Source organism: Crotalus tigris, unplaced genomic scaffold (genome assembly GCF_016545835.1).
Source record: "Crotalus tigris isolate CLP2741 ecotype Arizona unplaced genomic scaffold, ASM1654583v1 scf7180000023598.3388751, whole genome shotgun sequence".
NCBI classification, from domain to species: Eukaryota; Metazoa; Chordata; class Lepidosauria; order Squamata; family Viperidae; genus Crotalus; species Crotalus tigris.
The window spans coordinates 1,571,632-1,589,220 of record NW_024100068.1 but is presented as its reverse complement, the minus strand read 5'-3'; the positions used below and the strand labels follow the sequence as shown (position 1 = coordinate 1,589,220).

The following is a 17,589-nucleotide window of genomic DNA, read 5'->3' as shown; positions in this document are numbered from 1 at the left end:
AGCTTCTTTTCAGCATGTTATTCTAATATAGCATCTGCAAGAATAAATCTCATCTTTTTAAGTACAGGTATCTAAATACATCTTGGCACCTGAATAACCTTTAAAGGCCCTTTATTGTTACTCTGCCAAGTGCTTGTCTACTGCATATTTCTTAACTGCTGATTTATTTACTTCTGATAATCAATATTAAAAGTTAGAATCTACCCACTACCCAATATTTTCACTATCAGTTCTAAAGCCAGTTGCTGTATCTGATCTCATTAGTTTGGTCTTAAATATAATTGTAGTCCTGTTGTTGTTTTTTTACCTCTGCTCCTTGACTTCTTGATTTACTACAGTTTCCAGATCATTTGTATTTTCAGCTATCAGAGTCACATCATCTGCATTGCACAAGTCATTGATATTTCTTCCTCCAGTTTTAAAACCATGCTGATCATCTTCCAATACATCTTCCATAATATACATTCAGCATAAACGTTGAATAAAAAGGGAGGGGGAGTACATAGCCTTGACTTACTTCATTGCTAAACTGAAGCCAGTCTGTTTCAGTCTTTTCTGGATTATGACTTCCTGACTCATGTGTAGGTTTTGCATGAAGACAGTGAAATGGCCTGAGATCCCTATTTTCCTGAGCATATTCCACACCTTATGACAATCAAACATGATAATCAAAAGCCTTTACACCAGTGTTTCTCAACCTTGACAATTTTAAGGCATGTGGACTTCAACTCCCAGAAGTCCACAGCCAGCAATGCTCAAGTCCTCAACTTACACAATTGACTGGGCACAATTGAGCCCAGAATTGTTAACTGAGACATTAATTAAGTGAGTTTTGCCCTCTTTTATGATATTTCTTGCCACAGTTGTTAAGTGAATTACTGAAGTTAAGTTAGTAACCCAGTTGTTAAGTAAATCTGGCTTCCCCAATGACTTTTGCTTGTCAGAAGATCACATGACCATTGGACACAACAACCATCATAAATATGAGCAGTTGCCAAGCATCTGAATTTTAATCACAGGACCATGGAGATGCTGCAAAAGTTATAACTGAAAAATGGTCATAAGTCACTTTATTCAATGCCATTGTAATTTTGAATGATCACTAAATGAACTGTTGTAAGTTGAGGACTACCCGTATTAACCTCTTTTTGTCATTTTTTGCCTTTCTCAATTATCCATTGTGCATCAGCAATAATATATCTTCTTCCTTGACCTTTTCTAAAGCCAGCCTGAATAACTAGGATTTCCCTTTCTCTTAAGGGCTCTGATCTGTGTTGGATGATCCTAAGTATTATTTTGCTAGCAGGGATAAAGATATTATGCAATGTTTGCATACAATGATTTCTTCTTTTTCTGGTTTTGGTATGTGAACTGAAGTCTTCCAATCTCTTGTTCATTTTGTCATTCTTCAGATTTGCTGGCATAGTTTAATCTATTAAATTAATTCTATTAGTTCCTGTAGCCTTCTGATTTGGTAATGATCAATTCATAGAATAATAGAGTTGGAAGGCACTTAGAGGTCTTCTAGTCCAGCCCCCTGCTCATAGAGGGAGACAGAGGGCAGCAGACCTTTCATAGGGAGTTCACAGAGAGGGAGGACTCCCACATTTCTAGGCCCCAAGACCAGGAAGGACCCCTTGAAGGTCTACCCAGCGGTGGCTGCCCTCCTACTGCAGGTTGTAACTCCGAGGAACTCACATGGGGTGGACAGGGCTGTGAAGGAAGCAGGGAAAAGGCCTGGGGCAGGGAAAGGCCGAGACTCCAAGAGCCTCGGCCCAGCTGGAGCAGTAGGCCAAAGCCTTGGGGCTCCTGTATTCACTGGGTTCGGATGGGGGCCACTCTGGCTGCTTCCATGGCTGGCCTCCCGTCCCATTATGAGAAAGTGCTAAGTTTCTCTTCTAGTACTAGAACTAGTTCTAGTTCTAGTACTAGCTCTAGTGTTAGCTTTACTCTTTGTAAGGAAAAGGTTTCACATAAAGCTGAAAATGTTTGTGTGTGCGTATTATTCAGTTTAAACATATTATTTAGCTAAAGGAAATTTTCAGAGATCTATTAAATCCAATTATATTTCCCTAATCTATTTTTGGGGGGTCTTGAAAGGTGAAAATATAATGCACGGTGATACCTGCTGTACTTTAGTTTGCATATCATTTTCTTGCTATCTTAAGTACATACCCTTTAATATGTTCCAGGAATCCAAAATCTGACCTGGGCATATGGAAGCAATATTTTTATAGTAGTATAATTTTCTCCTTTTGGTTTTTGGGCAAAGCGTCTACTCAGGTTATTGCCTTTGAGGGCAAATGTTAATATTGGCTACAGATACGGGCTTGGACCCAAGAATTGAAATTCTGCCTCAGCTAGAGACTCCCTGGGTGATCTTGATCTGTTTTCCTTCTTTTTTATCATTATTAACAGCTTGCCTCATAGGGATATTATGAGAATGAGTGATCTGAGGAAAGAAAACTATTCTCTGAAACTGCTCTAAAATGGTGATCTAAGAATAATGAATGGAGTGTGGAATTTTGTCCTATAATGGAACATTTTTTTAGTTTTTCAGTATTCAGTTTTCTCTCTCCCCCCCCCCTTCCTCATTGCCTTTCAGCGTTGGGTAAGCAACCATTAGGGATTCTTTGACATTACAGAAATTTATTAAGTTTTCTTAGTACACTTCCTTTGCAATTCTTAATAAAGCTTCACAGTCTATTATGCTCTAAAAGTACAAACTGCTATTATTATTTATTAAATTTATATACTTCCCATCCCCTGATAAGATGACTTTGACTTGACAAATGATGGATCTCTTTCAAATCAGTTAATGTACTATGATTACTCTAAATTAATAAAATATAATGTTGTAAGGGCTTTATATTCATTTCTCAATGTTTATTGTGATCTTTGATTTGCTTTGTTGTCCAATGATTTCAATTAGGTGGAATCTAGTTCTTAAACATCCAATGGATAGTAAATAGAATTTTGGATTTATAGCATTTCAGAGGTTCAAGGTTCGCTTGACAAATTGCTCTTCTCTGAAAAAAAGAAATGTCTTTACCTATAGAAATATAGCACGTTTCCTTCATGACATGTTTGGTTTTTGTGCTTAGGAATTGTTTATATAGAATAGCACTTATATAAGCCATCACCGCTTGTCATGGTACAGCCCAGGAACATGTTCTTATTGTGGGAACTCTACTGGGTTTGAGTACAGTTATTATAACAGAATAACAGAGTTGAAAGGGACCTTGGAGGTCTTCTAGTCCACCCCCCTGCTCAGGCAGGAAACCCTATACCATTTCAGACAAATGGTGTCTAGTCTCTTCTTAAAAACTTCCAGTGTTGGAGCATTCACAGCTTCTGGAGACAGATTGTTCCGCTGATTAATTGTTCTAACTGTCAGGAAGTTTCTCCTTAGTTCTAGGTTGCTTCTTTCTTTGGTTAGTTTCCGTCCGTTGCTTCTTGTCCTGCCTTCAGGAGCTTTGGAGAATAGCTTGACTCCCTCTTCTTTGTGGCAGCCCCTTCAAATATTGGAAACTGCCATCATGTCACTCCTCATCCTTCTCTTCATAAAACTAGACATACCCAATTCCAGCAACCGTTATATAATTTTGGGTTCATGATAGGAAGGACTACACTTGCATTATACACATAAAATGTATTGATTTTTACCTAAACCTACACATAAGTTCAGCCAACTGCAAGAGTGTTAAAAGTGAAAGGAATGCTTCCCAATAATTATTTAGTCTCTTCTTCATCAGAGTGCCTTAAGAGAGTTAGTATAGTGCTCATAATTAGGTGGGCACTGAAAGGAAATTTGCAAACATGCAGACTTAACTATGTTCACTTCTCTGGATAAAAACCATTTGCCACTATTGGATTGATGTTGATTATCGAAGGCAATATTGACCTTTTAGGACACCATTCCCCACTATTTGGTACTTCTGAGAAGGTAGAAACAAGGATCAGTGTCCTGTAGCTTGGTCTGGCACATGTTGCCGTTTCGGAGATAGCCCTTGAGATAGTACTTTCATGAGCTTGTCTGAACAAAACAAAGTAAACAAGATCTGATTAGTAGAAAGATAGAAAAAGTATTTCAGATATGGAAGAATAGCACTCCCAAACTGAAAATTATGGGGATGTCTCCATGTAGTTATCAGAAGTTGAGCTTGATGTGAAGGAGACTTTATATATAAATCACCATAGGATTTCCCTATTTGACTTCTGTGCTCAGTCTGAGGAGAAAAGAGTTGAATGCAAGCAAAGGTGAGCGCTCGATCCTTTGTGACCTTCTCAATCAGTTTTTGAGCATAAGGGCTATTTCCCACTATTCTTACTTACTCTATCAAATCACAAGTGCTCCAGTGCCAAAGAAAATTCTGTATGAGTAAATCATTATTTTTAAATATAACAGTCATGTTTACAATGGGGTTCTCCAGATATGTTGATCTACTATTCTTATCATTTCTGGTTAGATATTTAATAACTATGCTGATTAGCATGATACGCCTTAATTTTTGATTGGATGCAGTATGGTCACCATTAACTGAACTCTTACTTTTTTCTTTTTATAGATAATAATTAAAAAGTGGTCCATTCCTTGTCCTCTGCCACTAAACTTTGCTACAGGATTTTGCCAGGTATTAAGCTGCTTTAAATCTTAAATTAATTGTTCTTGTATTTTCTACAGGCCTTTTATTTCTATAGTACCAACTGTTATGCAGTAAAATGATTACTTGAACAATAATTTATAATACCTTGAAATAGCACAGATGGTTTGCTGAACTAGAGATACAGTATATATTATTGTATCACTAGAATTACACTATTCAAGATTATAGGTATTGCATGCAACATACCTATGTCTTTTCCTCATTAATTTATGTGGATGCATTGGACTACAAAGAAAGAGAGAATCTGGAAAGGAATCATTTGGAATAATCTGGATATTATCTGGAATAATTTATTACTGAATAAGATGAGTTTTCCCCTATATCTTAAACCATTTCTGTTTTGTTGACAGTTGCAGTAGGCTGCTACATGGTTTTGAAAGTAATTGAGGATTACTTTAAACTAGTGATTAGTATAAATGTGGCCTTTATCTTCTTTGTAAGTTCACTGGTAGGAATTTGAAATAGTTTTTAAATTATGTAATTTGAACCCAGCTGGTGTGTTTTTTTGGTTTTGTTTTTACATAGGTTTCAAATTCTACTAGAGACTGTAATGCACAACTTTTTAATTTCTCCAAAGAGGTAATGTAAAATTTCCTTTTAACAGTTTAAAAGAGTTTACAAAAATGTGTTGAAGCATTAGAATTACTGATAAAAAAGAATATTTTGTAGTTCAGGCTTGAACTGTGGAGTTCCTTAGAATTATCATATTAGAATTAGCATTAAAATTAGCCAAAGCTTCTCAGTATGACTGTCTTTGTGTATAGTACTTCCTAAGGATGATAATTTGAATTGTGTCCTAATACTCTTTAATATCAGCTAGTGCTCCCTTCCCCCTGATCTTTTACATTGATAAAGAATTCTAGTTTATTTTTTCAAATGGATGCTTTGCAAGCTATACAGTCTTCATAACTGTTATTATTTCCAATAATGTCTTTGAGCCCTTTTATTTTCTTAGAAAATAAAAATTGTGGGAAACTGCAGCCTAGTATTTTATTTGAAACTGTATTTACCTGCCCAGAAAAAAAGATAAAAGCAGAGATAATAGGGCTCACTGGACAACAGACTGCCCCACAACATTTTGGTAAATGGGTGCTTTGTAACGCATAACATTTCTCATCTAGCCATGTAATGCACAGTTAAATGTCCTTGCATCCTATCTGTAAGAGAGAACATAACATATTCTCAGAAATTGTTGCCTGCTGAAAATTGTCCACTGTTGCTGTCTTATTAATAATGTGCAGCCAGTAAAACATAGTGGAATCAGTACAACTTAATTCTTGACTTTTTTGCAAGGGTTTAAAAATAAGTATCAAATATTTACAGACTTTATTTCAACAATCTTTCTTTTTTATTTTTTATTAGAGTGCTTATGCCATTCCAACTATGGCTTTCTCATTTCTCTGCCATACATCAGTATTGCCAATTTATTGTGAGCTCCAAAGGTAACATTTAATTTGTAAGTGCAAACAATTTAAAAAGCAGGACTATTGACATTTGGAAAAAAATCGTTTCCTGTTTCATCTAGTGTGAATAATATTGAAAGAGGCCATTTAGGCTCTTAAGTGCAACCCCTGGTTTGCAGGATTCCAAGTTAACCATCCCAGATAGGTGATGGTCTAACCTCAATTTGATCACGTCCTATTTATTTAATTTAAGAGGCCGCTTGACTCAAAACAACCCTGGGCCACTTACATATTAACATTCATAATAAAAAGAAAATGAATGTCTGGAATAACACAATAGCCTCCCTCCCCCCAAACAGAACAGCACAACAAAATAGGAGCTCAGCAACCTCCCTAATCCCCAGCTTGGGAGCAAAGTCAAGTTTTCTTGGACTTAAGGAGCACCCCTTGAAAGGGAACTTTACAGATAAATGAAGGGGATCCTCCCACCTCCATGTGATTAAAAAATGAGACAATATTAATTGCTTCTTTTAATGTACTGAATCTCCCTCTATATCATTAAAGGGAGGCGCTTCCAGCTAAGGATCTGCTAGTGTTCCATTCATCTTGCTAAAAGATCCATATCTTTCCTTTTTGGGGGGCCACATGCTTGGAGCTGAAGCTCCTTGAATTAGCAAACACAAGTGTTCAGGCATTTTACAATTTGATAACATCAAGCATGGAAAAGTAAACATGTGATGAATAAAGAATACATCCAAAAAGTGAGAAAAGTGCTAAAGACAATATAGAATTCTGGAAACACCATCAAAGTCATCAATATCTGGGCCAACCCTATGACACACTGTTGGAATTCTTAACCAGACACAAGCCAAACTGGATAGTTTGTACAAAAAAAAAATAAAAGCTAATGATTATTCACTATGCAATACTTCCCCATAGTGATATTGATAGATTATACCTGCCTTGCAGAAATGGAGGCAAAGGTTTATTTCAACTCAGATAAATCGTTGAAGAAGGCTGAATAAATTGAATTGTAAAAAATTGTGCAATATTCTAAATGTATGTGATTAGAAGGAAAAAATTATTGGAAAGGTGAGGGTGAAATAAGAAAAATACAGAAAGTGATTGGCCAACTCAAAGACCTAAGAATTGAATGAAAAAAAAATTGTTTGATGACTATATGCTTAGTAAAAAAAATGTCTGTTTCAGGATACATGGTTTAAGCATAATTCTATTCATGCAAAGAATCTAAATTTATGATTGATTTGATTGTTTATGATCAAAGAGCATTAAACCCTCTATTGAGACCCCAGAAGTGTGCCTTCTCTGTGGCAGGACCTGCCCTCTGGAATGAGGTTTCTCCCAAGGTCTCTCTCACCCTGTTGGTGTTTCGAAGGGCCGCAAAGAGTTGACTCTTTGCTCAGGCCTTTGGCAAACTTAATTGAAGCCCCCATTTCTTTCTTTTTTATAGTTACCGTATTTTTGTTCTGACCCAGGCTTGTTATTCCTGCCATCTTTGCTTTTTTTTTGTTTTCTATTGTTTTCTTGTTTTAAATGTTTTTAACAATTTATAAATTGCCCAGAGTTGCTGGGAATCGACAGTATATAAATTATGAGATTTATATTTATTAAATTATTAGTAGTAGTAGTAAATAAATAGGAGATAGTGAGCAAAGTTATTCAGAATAAATGGTTGTTTTTCAGCAGACCATTGAGAAAAATATGAATATGAGAAAGAAAGTACACTGAATGTTTGGTGCTTTAGGAAAAGCCTATGAATGGGCTTCAATTCTGGAATATTTTGTTTGAAGTTGTAAGGGCAAGCCTGAATGGGTAAAAAATGGAATATATTTGTGTATATGTTTGTATGAGGTTTGGAAGTACCTGATTCCAAAATTACTTGGGCAGTTTACACTAAATATTTAGGGAATGGTTCATTAAGCAGAGAATAAGGCATAGATCTATGATAATCTTGGTTGTTTAGTGTATTTATGGCTAAATTTGTAAATTTATAAGGAATGCTAGTTCCAATGCTAGTTGGTTTGTTCTGATTGGGAACCAGTGGTTAAATTGACAACCTAAAACAATTATTTCCCTCCATTACCATGAACTGGTAATGGAGTCCCAGCCTGACTCCCTCAATGACGCTCATAGAGTTAACCTTAACACTAGTTTATCTTAATCAATAGTAGAGACTCCATCCTCTGTCTCTTGCTCCTGCAGGATTATGAACACTTGCCTGTATGGACTAGTCCTACTCCAGAGTTGACAGAAGGGATTGACTAGCTCTGCAAACACCCCCCCTCCCCACGTTCATGCAACTTGGGCCAACTTCTTCATTGACTTTGGTCTTTGCATTGTTTGTCCAAAGTACTTAAGTTTTAATTTCATTATTGCAGCCAGTGAGCAGTATGTTTTCCTTCATCTAGAAAGAAAGTGTGTGTTCTATCAGTCTAAGTTAGTTTCAGCAATTTTCTATAGAACCACAATTGAAAGGTGGCAATTTTCTTTGTTTATCCTTTTTGAGGATTTAGCTTTCATAGCCACAAGTTATACCTAAGAAAACCATAGCCTTCTTAGGACATACTTCTGTGATATTTCTGAAAGTTCCAAAAAGCTGTTCTCCAAGTCTCTATAATATTCCATCCAAGAATTTGTTCCTTGGGGTGGGATGTAAGGGGGTGTGTGTTGAAGGAAACTGTTATCCATTGGTTAAGAGATTAAACATTCATCTGCAGAGAATTGTGTTTCAGTGAATTCCTTTAATAATGCCACTTTTTTCTCTTTTTGTAGTCCATCCAAAAGCAGGATGCAAAAGGTTGCCAACACAGGAATTGCTCTCAGCTTTCTAGTTTATTTTCTGTCAGCGCTATTTGGATACCTCACTTTTTACAGTATGTTATCAAATATTAATTTCTGTTTATTAATAGGAGATAAAGCAGAACACCCCAATATGGTGATCCAATATACCAGAGTGGGCAGCATGCAGGCACTTTGGTTCCTTTCTAATGGTCTCCTGCCTCAAGTGCTTACTTTGCCTTGCTGGCATTGCAGTTTCAATGAGGAATGCAAAGGTAGATCCTCTTAATTGATTTCCCAATGTGATTCCCAGCATGATTGGGTTCCCAGCAGCTATCAGCTGGCTTTTGGATTGCCTTCTTAGGGCTATGACAACATTGGGGTAGAAGATGCAACTTCCCTAGCTTTCTGCCCAATATTGTCTGCAATCCTATTGAATCAAAAAAAGCTATCCCTGCTTTTTACATCGCATAGTCTACTAGAAGTGGGGTACCAGTCTTTACCTAGAACAACTACTTATGCAAATTCACTTCAAGAGGTTCCCACAGAGAATTTCTCTCAGTATATAAAGGATGCTTAAATATATAAGTGCCCTAAAGTGGGTTTCCAAGTAACATTTGTCAAGTAACAAGCATAACAGTAATGAACATTGAAAAAAACCCTAATGTTGTAGCTCCACACTTTTTAAATTTACCAACAGAAACAATTTCTAGACATTTAGTCTCTAAGCTACAAGTTCAATCACCAGCATACGCTTTCTTTGACTGCAAAACTATTTTTGTTTCTCATCTTGAGCATGCCAAGATAATATAGAATATTTAGATAGTTTGGGTTCATGTGGCAAGGGAGGGTAGAAAATTTGAAATACTATAATTGTAAACATTATAACAACGAAGCCATTGTTAATCTTAACAAAGTATAATTGATTTTGAAGGGATGAGCTTGGCTAGTGGCTGATGGCAGCCTCAAACATTCCTGAAAATTGGCATCCAAATATATATTGATCTACAACATTCACACATAAGTGTTTATGTTTTTATGATGTTTATATATACCACCTTTTTCATCATATATATTAAATCAAGCCAGTTTTCACAAAAATAAAACAATCAAACACACTTAATTAACTTATTGCTGCTTATATAGAACATTCCAAAATCCATACAGGGATATTTTTATTAAGCCAACTAAAATTTTCTAGAATAATGGTAAGCTTTGAGTTTCCATGAACTCTTAATTAGACAAGTTGATTAAAAGCCAGGAAAAAAAATTGACAGGGTGGTCAGGGGAAGAATGTGGCAGATACAGAACTGATATTTGAGCCATGTCTGTTTCAGTTTATATTCTTAAATTCTTGAACCTCGGCCCCTTCTTTTTTTTAACTTTGAACCATCTTATATGATGAAGAGATCATGGAAACACAAAAGCCTGCAAATATTTGTGATAGCTAAACCTAAGTAAGACCAGATAAATCTCTGGATTTTAAATAGTTTTTCATTTCATGGCTATTATTTGGCTATAATTGCTTTTAAATAAAACAACTGTTCAAGCAGAAGTCATTCAAATATTTTTTTCTAGTCAAAAACAATCATGCATAAATTTAGTCTTCCGATGTTTCTTTAAATCTACTTCTAAAACAAAGAAAAATATTGCATAATAGACTGACACCCTTCCCCCCCCCAATTTACAATGTGAGAATTAGGTGTTGCTACTTAATATATTTTAAATAATTTCAGACCACGTGGATTCAGAATTGCTTCAAGGATACAGCAAGTACTTACCCCATGATACAGTCATCCTGACAGTAGAACTGGGAATCTTATTTGCTGTGCTGTTGACAGTGCCTCTAATTCATTTCCCTGTACGTATTACAAAATATTTGATTTGCTGGTCTAGCCGAAGTCATTCTTAATTATTTGCAGGCCCTACAAACAGTTTGGCTTCCTTATTTATACTTCAAATAGATCAGAGTGTTCATGTCTTTTGTGATCATTAACAGCAACAGAGGAATGAGACCTAAACCAGTATACTAATTTGTTTTGTGCTTGTTTGAAAAAGAAATAGTTTTAAATTTGAGCTGACTTATAGCATTGCAATTTGCAGAATATGATATTCTTAAAATAGATTTGGTATGCACATCTGTGTGTGTTTTCTTTTCATTTGGTTTTTAAGTAAGCATGCAGTGTAATAAGCAAATGAAAGCCAGCAAAAAGAAGTTTTAATGATATTCTGCAAGCTTATTTTTAACAGGGGTTAATACAAAACCACAAAACTGCTGCTGGTCTTGGCCTTTTCCAAATTCTCATCCTGAAGTTTTTGCTGTTTGGGAACTAAGCAATATATTAACCCAGTAAAACATTTGTTATGGTTGCTCAGTAGGCAGAAATGGTATTGAGAACATTTTCCTATGGCCGCTTTCCCATTTATACAATCTGTTTTGAAGCATGAGAGAGAGAGAGAGAACCTAACATACAAGAAAGTTTTTATTCATACAGAGTTGGATTTCTTCCAATGTGTTGACCCCTGCTGTCAATCAGTAAGTTTAGTTAGTAATGCAAATGGAGTTACAATCACAGTAAATATCTGTGGAGATTCTCAGTCATCCAGGTCATGGTTGTCCCAAATACGTTTTTTCAAAAGGCAACTGGACTTTCTTGGTTTTCACTTGGAGACATTTCACATCTCATCCAAGAAGCTTCTTCCGTTCTGAATTAAGACTATTAAGACTAGTTCTGAACGGAAGAAGCTTCTTGGATGAGAAGCGAAACGTCTTCAAGGGAAAACAAAGTCCAGTTGCTTTGGGTCACAGTAAATCATTAAATGTTATTTGTGCTATTGCTTTTTTATTATTGCATTGACATGCTTTTTAAATCTTTTGAATTCTACAGGCAAGAAAAGCTGTAATGATGATATTTTTTTCACATCTTCCTTTCTCCCTAATCCACCACATTTTCATCACTTTAGTACTAAATACAATTGTGGTCTTGCTCGCAATGTATGTGCCTGATATCAGACAGCTTTTTGGAGTAGTTGGTAAGATTATGTGATTTTCTTCCTATTCCTGCATTTTGAGATCTGTTCATAATAGAGCTTACAAAGACTAAAAGACTTTCGTCCTGTCTTTTTCCAGGGTCCACCACTTCAACATGCTTGCTCTTTGTGTACCCTGGCCTATTTTATCTTAAGATTAGTACAGAGGACTTTATATCATGGCAAAAACTTGGGGTAATCTACTTTTTCTTTTTTTTAAAAAAAAAAGTTTGTCATTGTTTTAGGTTGCATGTACAAATTAATAAACTCATTTCTGGTTGGTGAATACCTTAAAAATATGGTGTATGCTGCCGTGGAACTACATTAATGTTGGTAGTGCTAATGATATAACAAGGCTTGATGTACTGTAAGTCAGAATAATAACATGCACTTCTACATCTAATACTGTCTATTCTAATTTACAACAATTCTTGGCCTGTAGACAAACTATTTTCTATTGCTCTTTCTGAAATCCTTTTCACCTAAGGTCTGACATAAATTTACATTTGGAGTATGCTTTCTGCTAAATGCGCTAAAATACTTATAAGAAACGTGCAAAGGGACATAATTTTGTTGTGTGAAAGATATTTGCATTTGTCTGGACTCTCTTCCTGCACATTCAATAATCTGTAATTCATTTTCTTCCTGTCCCAACATAAATACAGTCAAATTTATATCCTAAAATGTCACCATTCAGAAAATTCAGACCACGAAGTTCAACAATTATCTGCCATAATTCTGCAATAAATAATTTCATCATTCCTCACCCAGACATTGTTACTGGAGACGCCTAGTAAATCTATTCATTTGGTTTGAAGTCAATACTGTCAGGCACAAAAGTGCGCTGCCTTCCCCACCCCAGTAGTGGAGTTTTCCTTATATGAAGCGTTTAGGGAGAAATGTATCAATATTTGGCTGCTGTTCTGTCTGGGTATCTATGAATTTTTGGCAGATGCTTTTCTGCATGTCTGGATTGCTTCAAATTTTGAAATGCTAATGAAACTTCAGCATGTTTCAGATTTGGAATGAGTCTTTTTTGGGGGGAGGAGGAGGCTTGCTTTGATTTTCATCTGCAGGAATCAGTCCAGTTTGGTTTGGCATTTGGCCAGTTGTTTTGCACAGCTCTGCTTGCTGTAGCTACAGTCAGTTGACAAGGGCAGATCTGCTAAAATCATTTCCTAAGCCACAAATCTAACTTGTTTATTGCAGGTTGTTGTCCTCGTCTCAATGATACCCACATATCCATATGAAAACATCTTGATATTTGTGTTGTAAATGAAACTTTGCCACCATCTAAGAAGCAAAATGATACCATTACAACCATTGCTTTGATTAACAAAGGATTAATTGATTTCTGTTTTTAGGGTTCATCTGTTTGTCTCACTTTTATTCACAGGCCTGTGCACTGCTAATTTTTGGCCTCCTTGTTGGTCTTCTCAGTTTATCAGTAATCGTGTACAGTTGGGTCCACCATTGAAAGTATTCCTGCCTTCTAAAATCTAGAATTGTACATAAGAAGAACTAGTAAAATGAATAATTTTTCACAATGTCTTAAATAAAATTATTCTGCCAAGTGCTGAAGAAAGTTGAGTGATAGTGTTCTATAGAACTCTGCTCTTTGCATCCTAACAACTACTTGAAATAGCTGGAGAAATTAATTCAGAGCTTTGGAATGAAATGCTCTTGTTATTTGATGGACATTCTGCTCTACTACATCTTACCATCTAGTTCTAAAAGAACCGTGCTGTTGTCTAATCATTGGTCATTGCCTGGATGAGGAATACAAAGCTGAAATTCAATCCATACAAGATGGAGGTTATATTGGTAAGGTAAACATAAAGGTGATTAAAATGAAGCTGGTTCTGAATAGGCTTGTGCTCCTTTAAAGTGAGCAGATTTGAAATTTTGAACTGACATTTACACACACACACACACACACACACACACACACACACACACACACACACATTACTGGATTTGCAGATCCATTGTGCCAAATGCAATCCTTCCTGAGCCAGTTAGCCTTAATGAGAATGATCCATGTCTTGGTTCTGTGGAGCTACCCATGAAAAATGTCCAGAAATGGCAATTTGTAAAATGCAGCAATCAGGCTGCTGATTGCAGCAAGGTTCAGAATCATATGATACCTGTACTGAATATTTCTCTTGGCTACCTTTGCCTACAAGATATAATTTAAGATGTTAGTGTTACTAGAATTCAGAATATATCTAGCACAGGGTGCAGCACTGAGATCTAGCTGCATTCACAGAACTTTCTCTGGTTTAGTATCAATATTGATCCATTGGAGGAGATTATTTCAGTTTATAGCCCTGATGGAGCTGTATTTTAGGGCTGTGTGAGAGAAGTTCCCATTATATTCTCAGAAAGCAGCTACTGTACAAACTAACTTATTTATCCTTGATTAATGTACATGAATTGGGAATTAATCCTTTCTGGTCCCAAGGTAGTGTTGATCTGGCTGCTGTTGTCATTGCTTGACTTTCTAATGAATGATATAGTAGTTAAGGCGCCAGACTAGAAATCAGTAGATCATGAGTTCTAATTCTGTTGTAAGCACAAAGCTGGGTGGGTGACCTGGGGCCAGTCACTATCTTTTGGCATTATTAATCTCCTGTATTTCTTTGCCCTGCAAGCAGGAGCTAGTGCAATTGTATGGGGATGCACAGCACATAATATCACATTAGGTTGTTTATTTCAAGTCTTTGGTGTCATAATACAATTAACCAGAGATTGAAGGTCTCTCATAGCTCAGTCACAGTTTGTACTATTGCAACTGCCTGCCTTCCTGCTAGATTAGACAGGAATCATAACCATGTGAGCTTATTCTACTTTATTATAAAGTCACATTAACAGAATCTTGCATACAAACCTCCTGCCATCTTTTTAATAGCCCAAGAAATTAGAGAGGTTTCTTTCTTTGCTTGTTGTTCATCTGCAGGCTATGACTTCTCTTATCTGACAGTCCCCTAAGCAGCATCTCTTTCCTCTGTCTCCCATAGTCATATAGCCTGTATATCATTACTGCAACATACAATAGAAGGGACTATCTTTGAGAGCTGCAGCTGATCCAGAATATGGTTGCACTTGTACTTACGGGCTCACTTTGGTATGCCCATGTGAGACTGCTATTGTGTGAGCTACATTAGCTGCCTGTTAGCTTCTGGTTGCAATTCAAAGTGTTGATGATTTAAAACCCTTCATGACTTAGGGCCTAGTTACTTGTAGGACCGTCTCTCTAATTGTTTCTGCTCATCCATTAAGATTCAACAAGCTTGATCTGTTCCAGATTCCTGCTAAAGAAATGTCATGTTATGGGACCCTGGAATGTCTTTGTTGCTGCTCCAAGGTCCACATGGCCCAATCCTGTTGTCCTTTAGTGAAACCATAAAGGCCTGGTTCCTCCAGCTGGCTGGGCCATGGGGCCAGTGGTATGCTATGATTGGTTTAATTTTGGGGGCAGGTGCCCTGGTGGCACAATAGTAAGAATGCAGTACTGCAGGCTAACTCTGCCCACAGTCTGGAGTTCGATCCTGACTGGCTCAAGATTGACTCAGCCTTCCATCCTTCCAAGTTCAGTAAAATAAGGGTCCAGATTGCTGGGGGTTATATTGTGATGTTGTAAACCATTCAGATAGTGCTGTAAATCACTATGGAGCGGTATATAAGTCTAAGTGCTATTTATTACCTGGTTCTTCTTTTACTGTTATATTGTATTTTTAATTTGTCCTACATGCTGCTTTAAGTCATCTGATGATTTGACAACCTTAGAAATCCAATAAAAAGTAAATAAAAAGCAAATCCAATAAATCTAATAGATAAGTAAAATAAAATTGCAGCATGGAGAAATAGTTTGTGTATTGTTGCTCTGCATTAGTGAATAATCCTCTATTGGGGAACAAATGTGGAAAGGTTATGGCTAAAATCCAACAAGACAGGTGGCCTTTTGAGAACATTTTGTTGAAACTGATTGAAATGTTGCTGCACCTGCTCCTGTCAGTTTTACAGAAAAAGCTTGCAGAGCCTCTCCATCCTCCTTACTTGCAGAAAATTTGGATTTGCAAAATGACGCCTTGCCCAATCTAAGTTTAATTAAAGCTGCCATTCACGACAATTTACACTTCAGTAAAGAAGTAAGAAATAGTTACTGTTCCTGTCAACATGTTCTGATTTTGCAAACTGAACTCCAAGACATCCATCATTTTTATACTTTATATGTTATCATATTTAAAGATAAAAATAATGAATTAATAGTATGGTAAAGTTAAGTTCCCTTCAAGTACAATTGTGCATTAAGAAATCTTCATTGTAAGAGGGTTTTGTAATGTCTACAAGAACCTAATTTAAACCATATGACTATAACTTGGTAAACTCATTTCATAAAGCTGTATCTTCTTAAAAATCTAAATGTGATTGTGTTTGGAGAAGGGAATGTTACTAGTTAGTACCACTGCTGCTTTCTGAAAATCTTTTTTTTTTTTTAAAGAAATAAGATGGAATTTAGACATTTTCTCTGTGGTGTGTGGAGTCCCTGTCGTAACAGAGGTTTCTATACAAAAACTCTTCAAATAAATTGTGCCTGGAAGCAGAAAAGTAGCCACCCTGGTCTGTTTTGACATTAGGTGCTTTAAAAAAAGAATCATGGGTCATGTTAGGACTGCCATGTTATCCAAAGTTATGAACATCTGAAATGTTCAGAGCATTTTTTGACCCTGATTGCTGAATTGTTGTCATGTGGAGGCAGTGTTGCCATTTCCAAAATGGCTATCACAGAGTACATGGCCACTCACAACCCACTTGGCAAAGTCTGGAGCCCAGGAAACTGTAAAATCACAAGAGAACTCCTCCACACTGATTCAAATGCCTGGGGAACAGGTAGGTCAGGGGTGTCAAACTCGCAACGTCACATGACATGTTGCGACATATTGCAACTTTTTGCCATTGCCGGCAATGGGGTGGGCGTGGTTTCACTATGATGCATCCAGCTCATGGGCTGGCAGTTTGACACCCCTGAGCTAGGACTTTAATCAGCAAGAAGGTAGATAACTGCCATTTTTTAAATTTGTAAGAATAATTGTATAATCATAGGCTTTCCATTTGCTTATTTTTGTATTAAGTTAGAATAATATAAAACAATTAAAAAATACTTTAAGAATTGGAAGGGAGCTATGGAACGGGGAGCTATGCAGATGTCAAAGTGTCCATAGACACTGATGCTCACATGCACCTAATCCAAAATTAATATCAGTGTACACTAAAATTAAAATGATTGAACCACATAATTCATCATGGAATAAATACTGCTGACAATGGTAGGAACTGGGTTAAGGAAGAATCAGGGCGCACAGAAGCCATCTGAGAAAATCTAATGTGAATGTGCCAATTATCCTGATGCTTAAAGCAGGACAATAGGAGAAACATGTTGGAAAATGAATTGTTAATAATAAGCCTCCCTTTATATTGAAAAATCTTCACCGGAGTTAATGAAAAGAAATGCAATAATTAAGAGTAGCAAAGCAGAAAGAACTGAACTGTAAAGTGATAAAAAGAAAAAAAAATCCTCTCTCTATATAGAGTTTTAATCTTTAAAAATGCATATTTTCAATGTTTCTTGGAAGGCTGGATATGAAGTAGTTGAAGAACTTCCCTTTGTAGAAAATGCCTTGATTTTA

General features: G+C 36.4%; 1 protein-coding gene across 4 annotated transcripts in view; it reads left to right on the top strand.

Moving 5' to 3' along the window:
* SLC38A6 (solute carrier family 38 member 6) overlaps positions 1 to 13,839 on the top strand; it is a 42,880-nt gene extending 29,041 nt beyond the window's left edge. For 2 of the 4 annotated variants that reach the window (XM_039319495.1, XM_039319494.1), the window contains 7 exons: positions 4,569 to 4,634; positions 5,193 to 5,246; positions 6,030 to 6,109; positions 8,864 to 8,964; positions 10,606 to 10,730; positions 11,758 to 11,902; positions 12,000 to 12,196. In XM_039319495.1, coding sequence (XP_039175429.1) covers positions 4,569 to 4,634; positions 5,193 to 5,246; positions 6,030 to 6,109; positions 8,864 to 8,964; positions 10,606 to 10,730; positions 11,758 to 11,902; positions 12,000 to 12,184 — 756 coding nt within the window. In that variant the 3' untranslated portion in view covers positions 12,185 to 12,196. Of the gene's footprint in view, positions 1 to 4,568; positions 4,635 to 5,192; positions 5,247 to 6,029; positions 6,110 to 8,863; positions 8,965 to 10,605; positions 10,731 to 11,757; positions 11,903 to 11,999; positions 12,197 to 13,108 lie in introns of those variants that run through there. The other 2 variants (XM_039319493.1, XM_039319492.1) reach the window with 2 other exon arrangements.
* Positions 13,840 to 17,589: the final 3,750 nt, after the last annotated feature.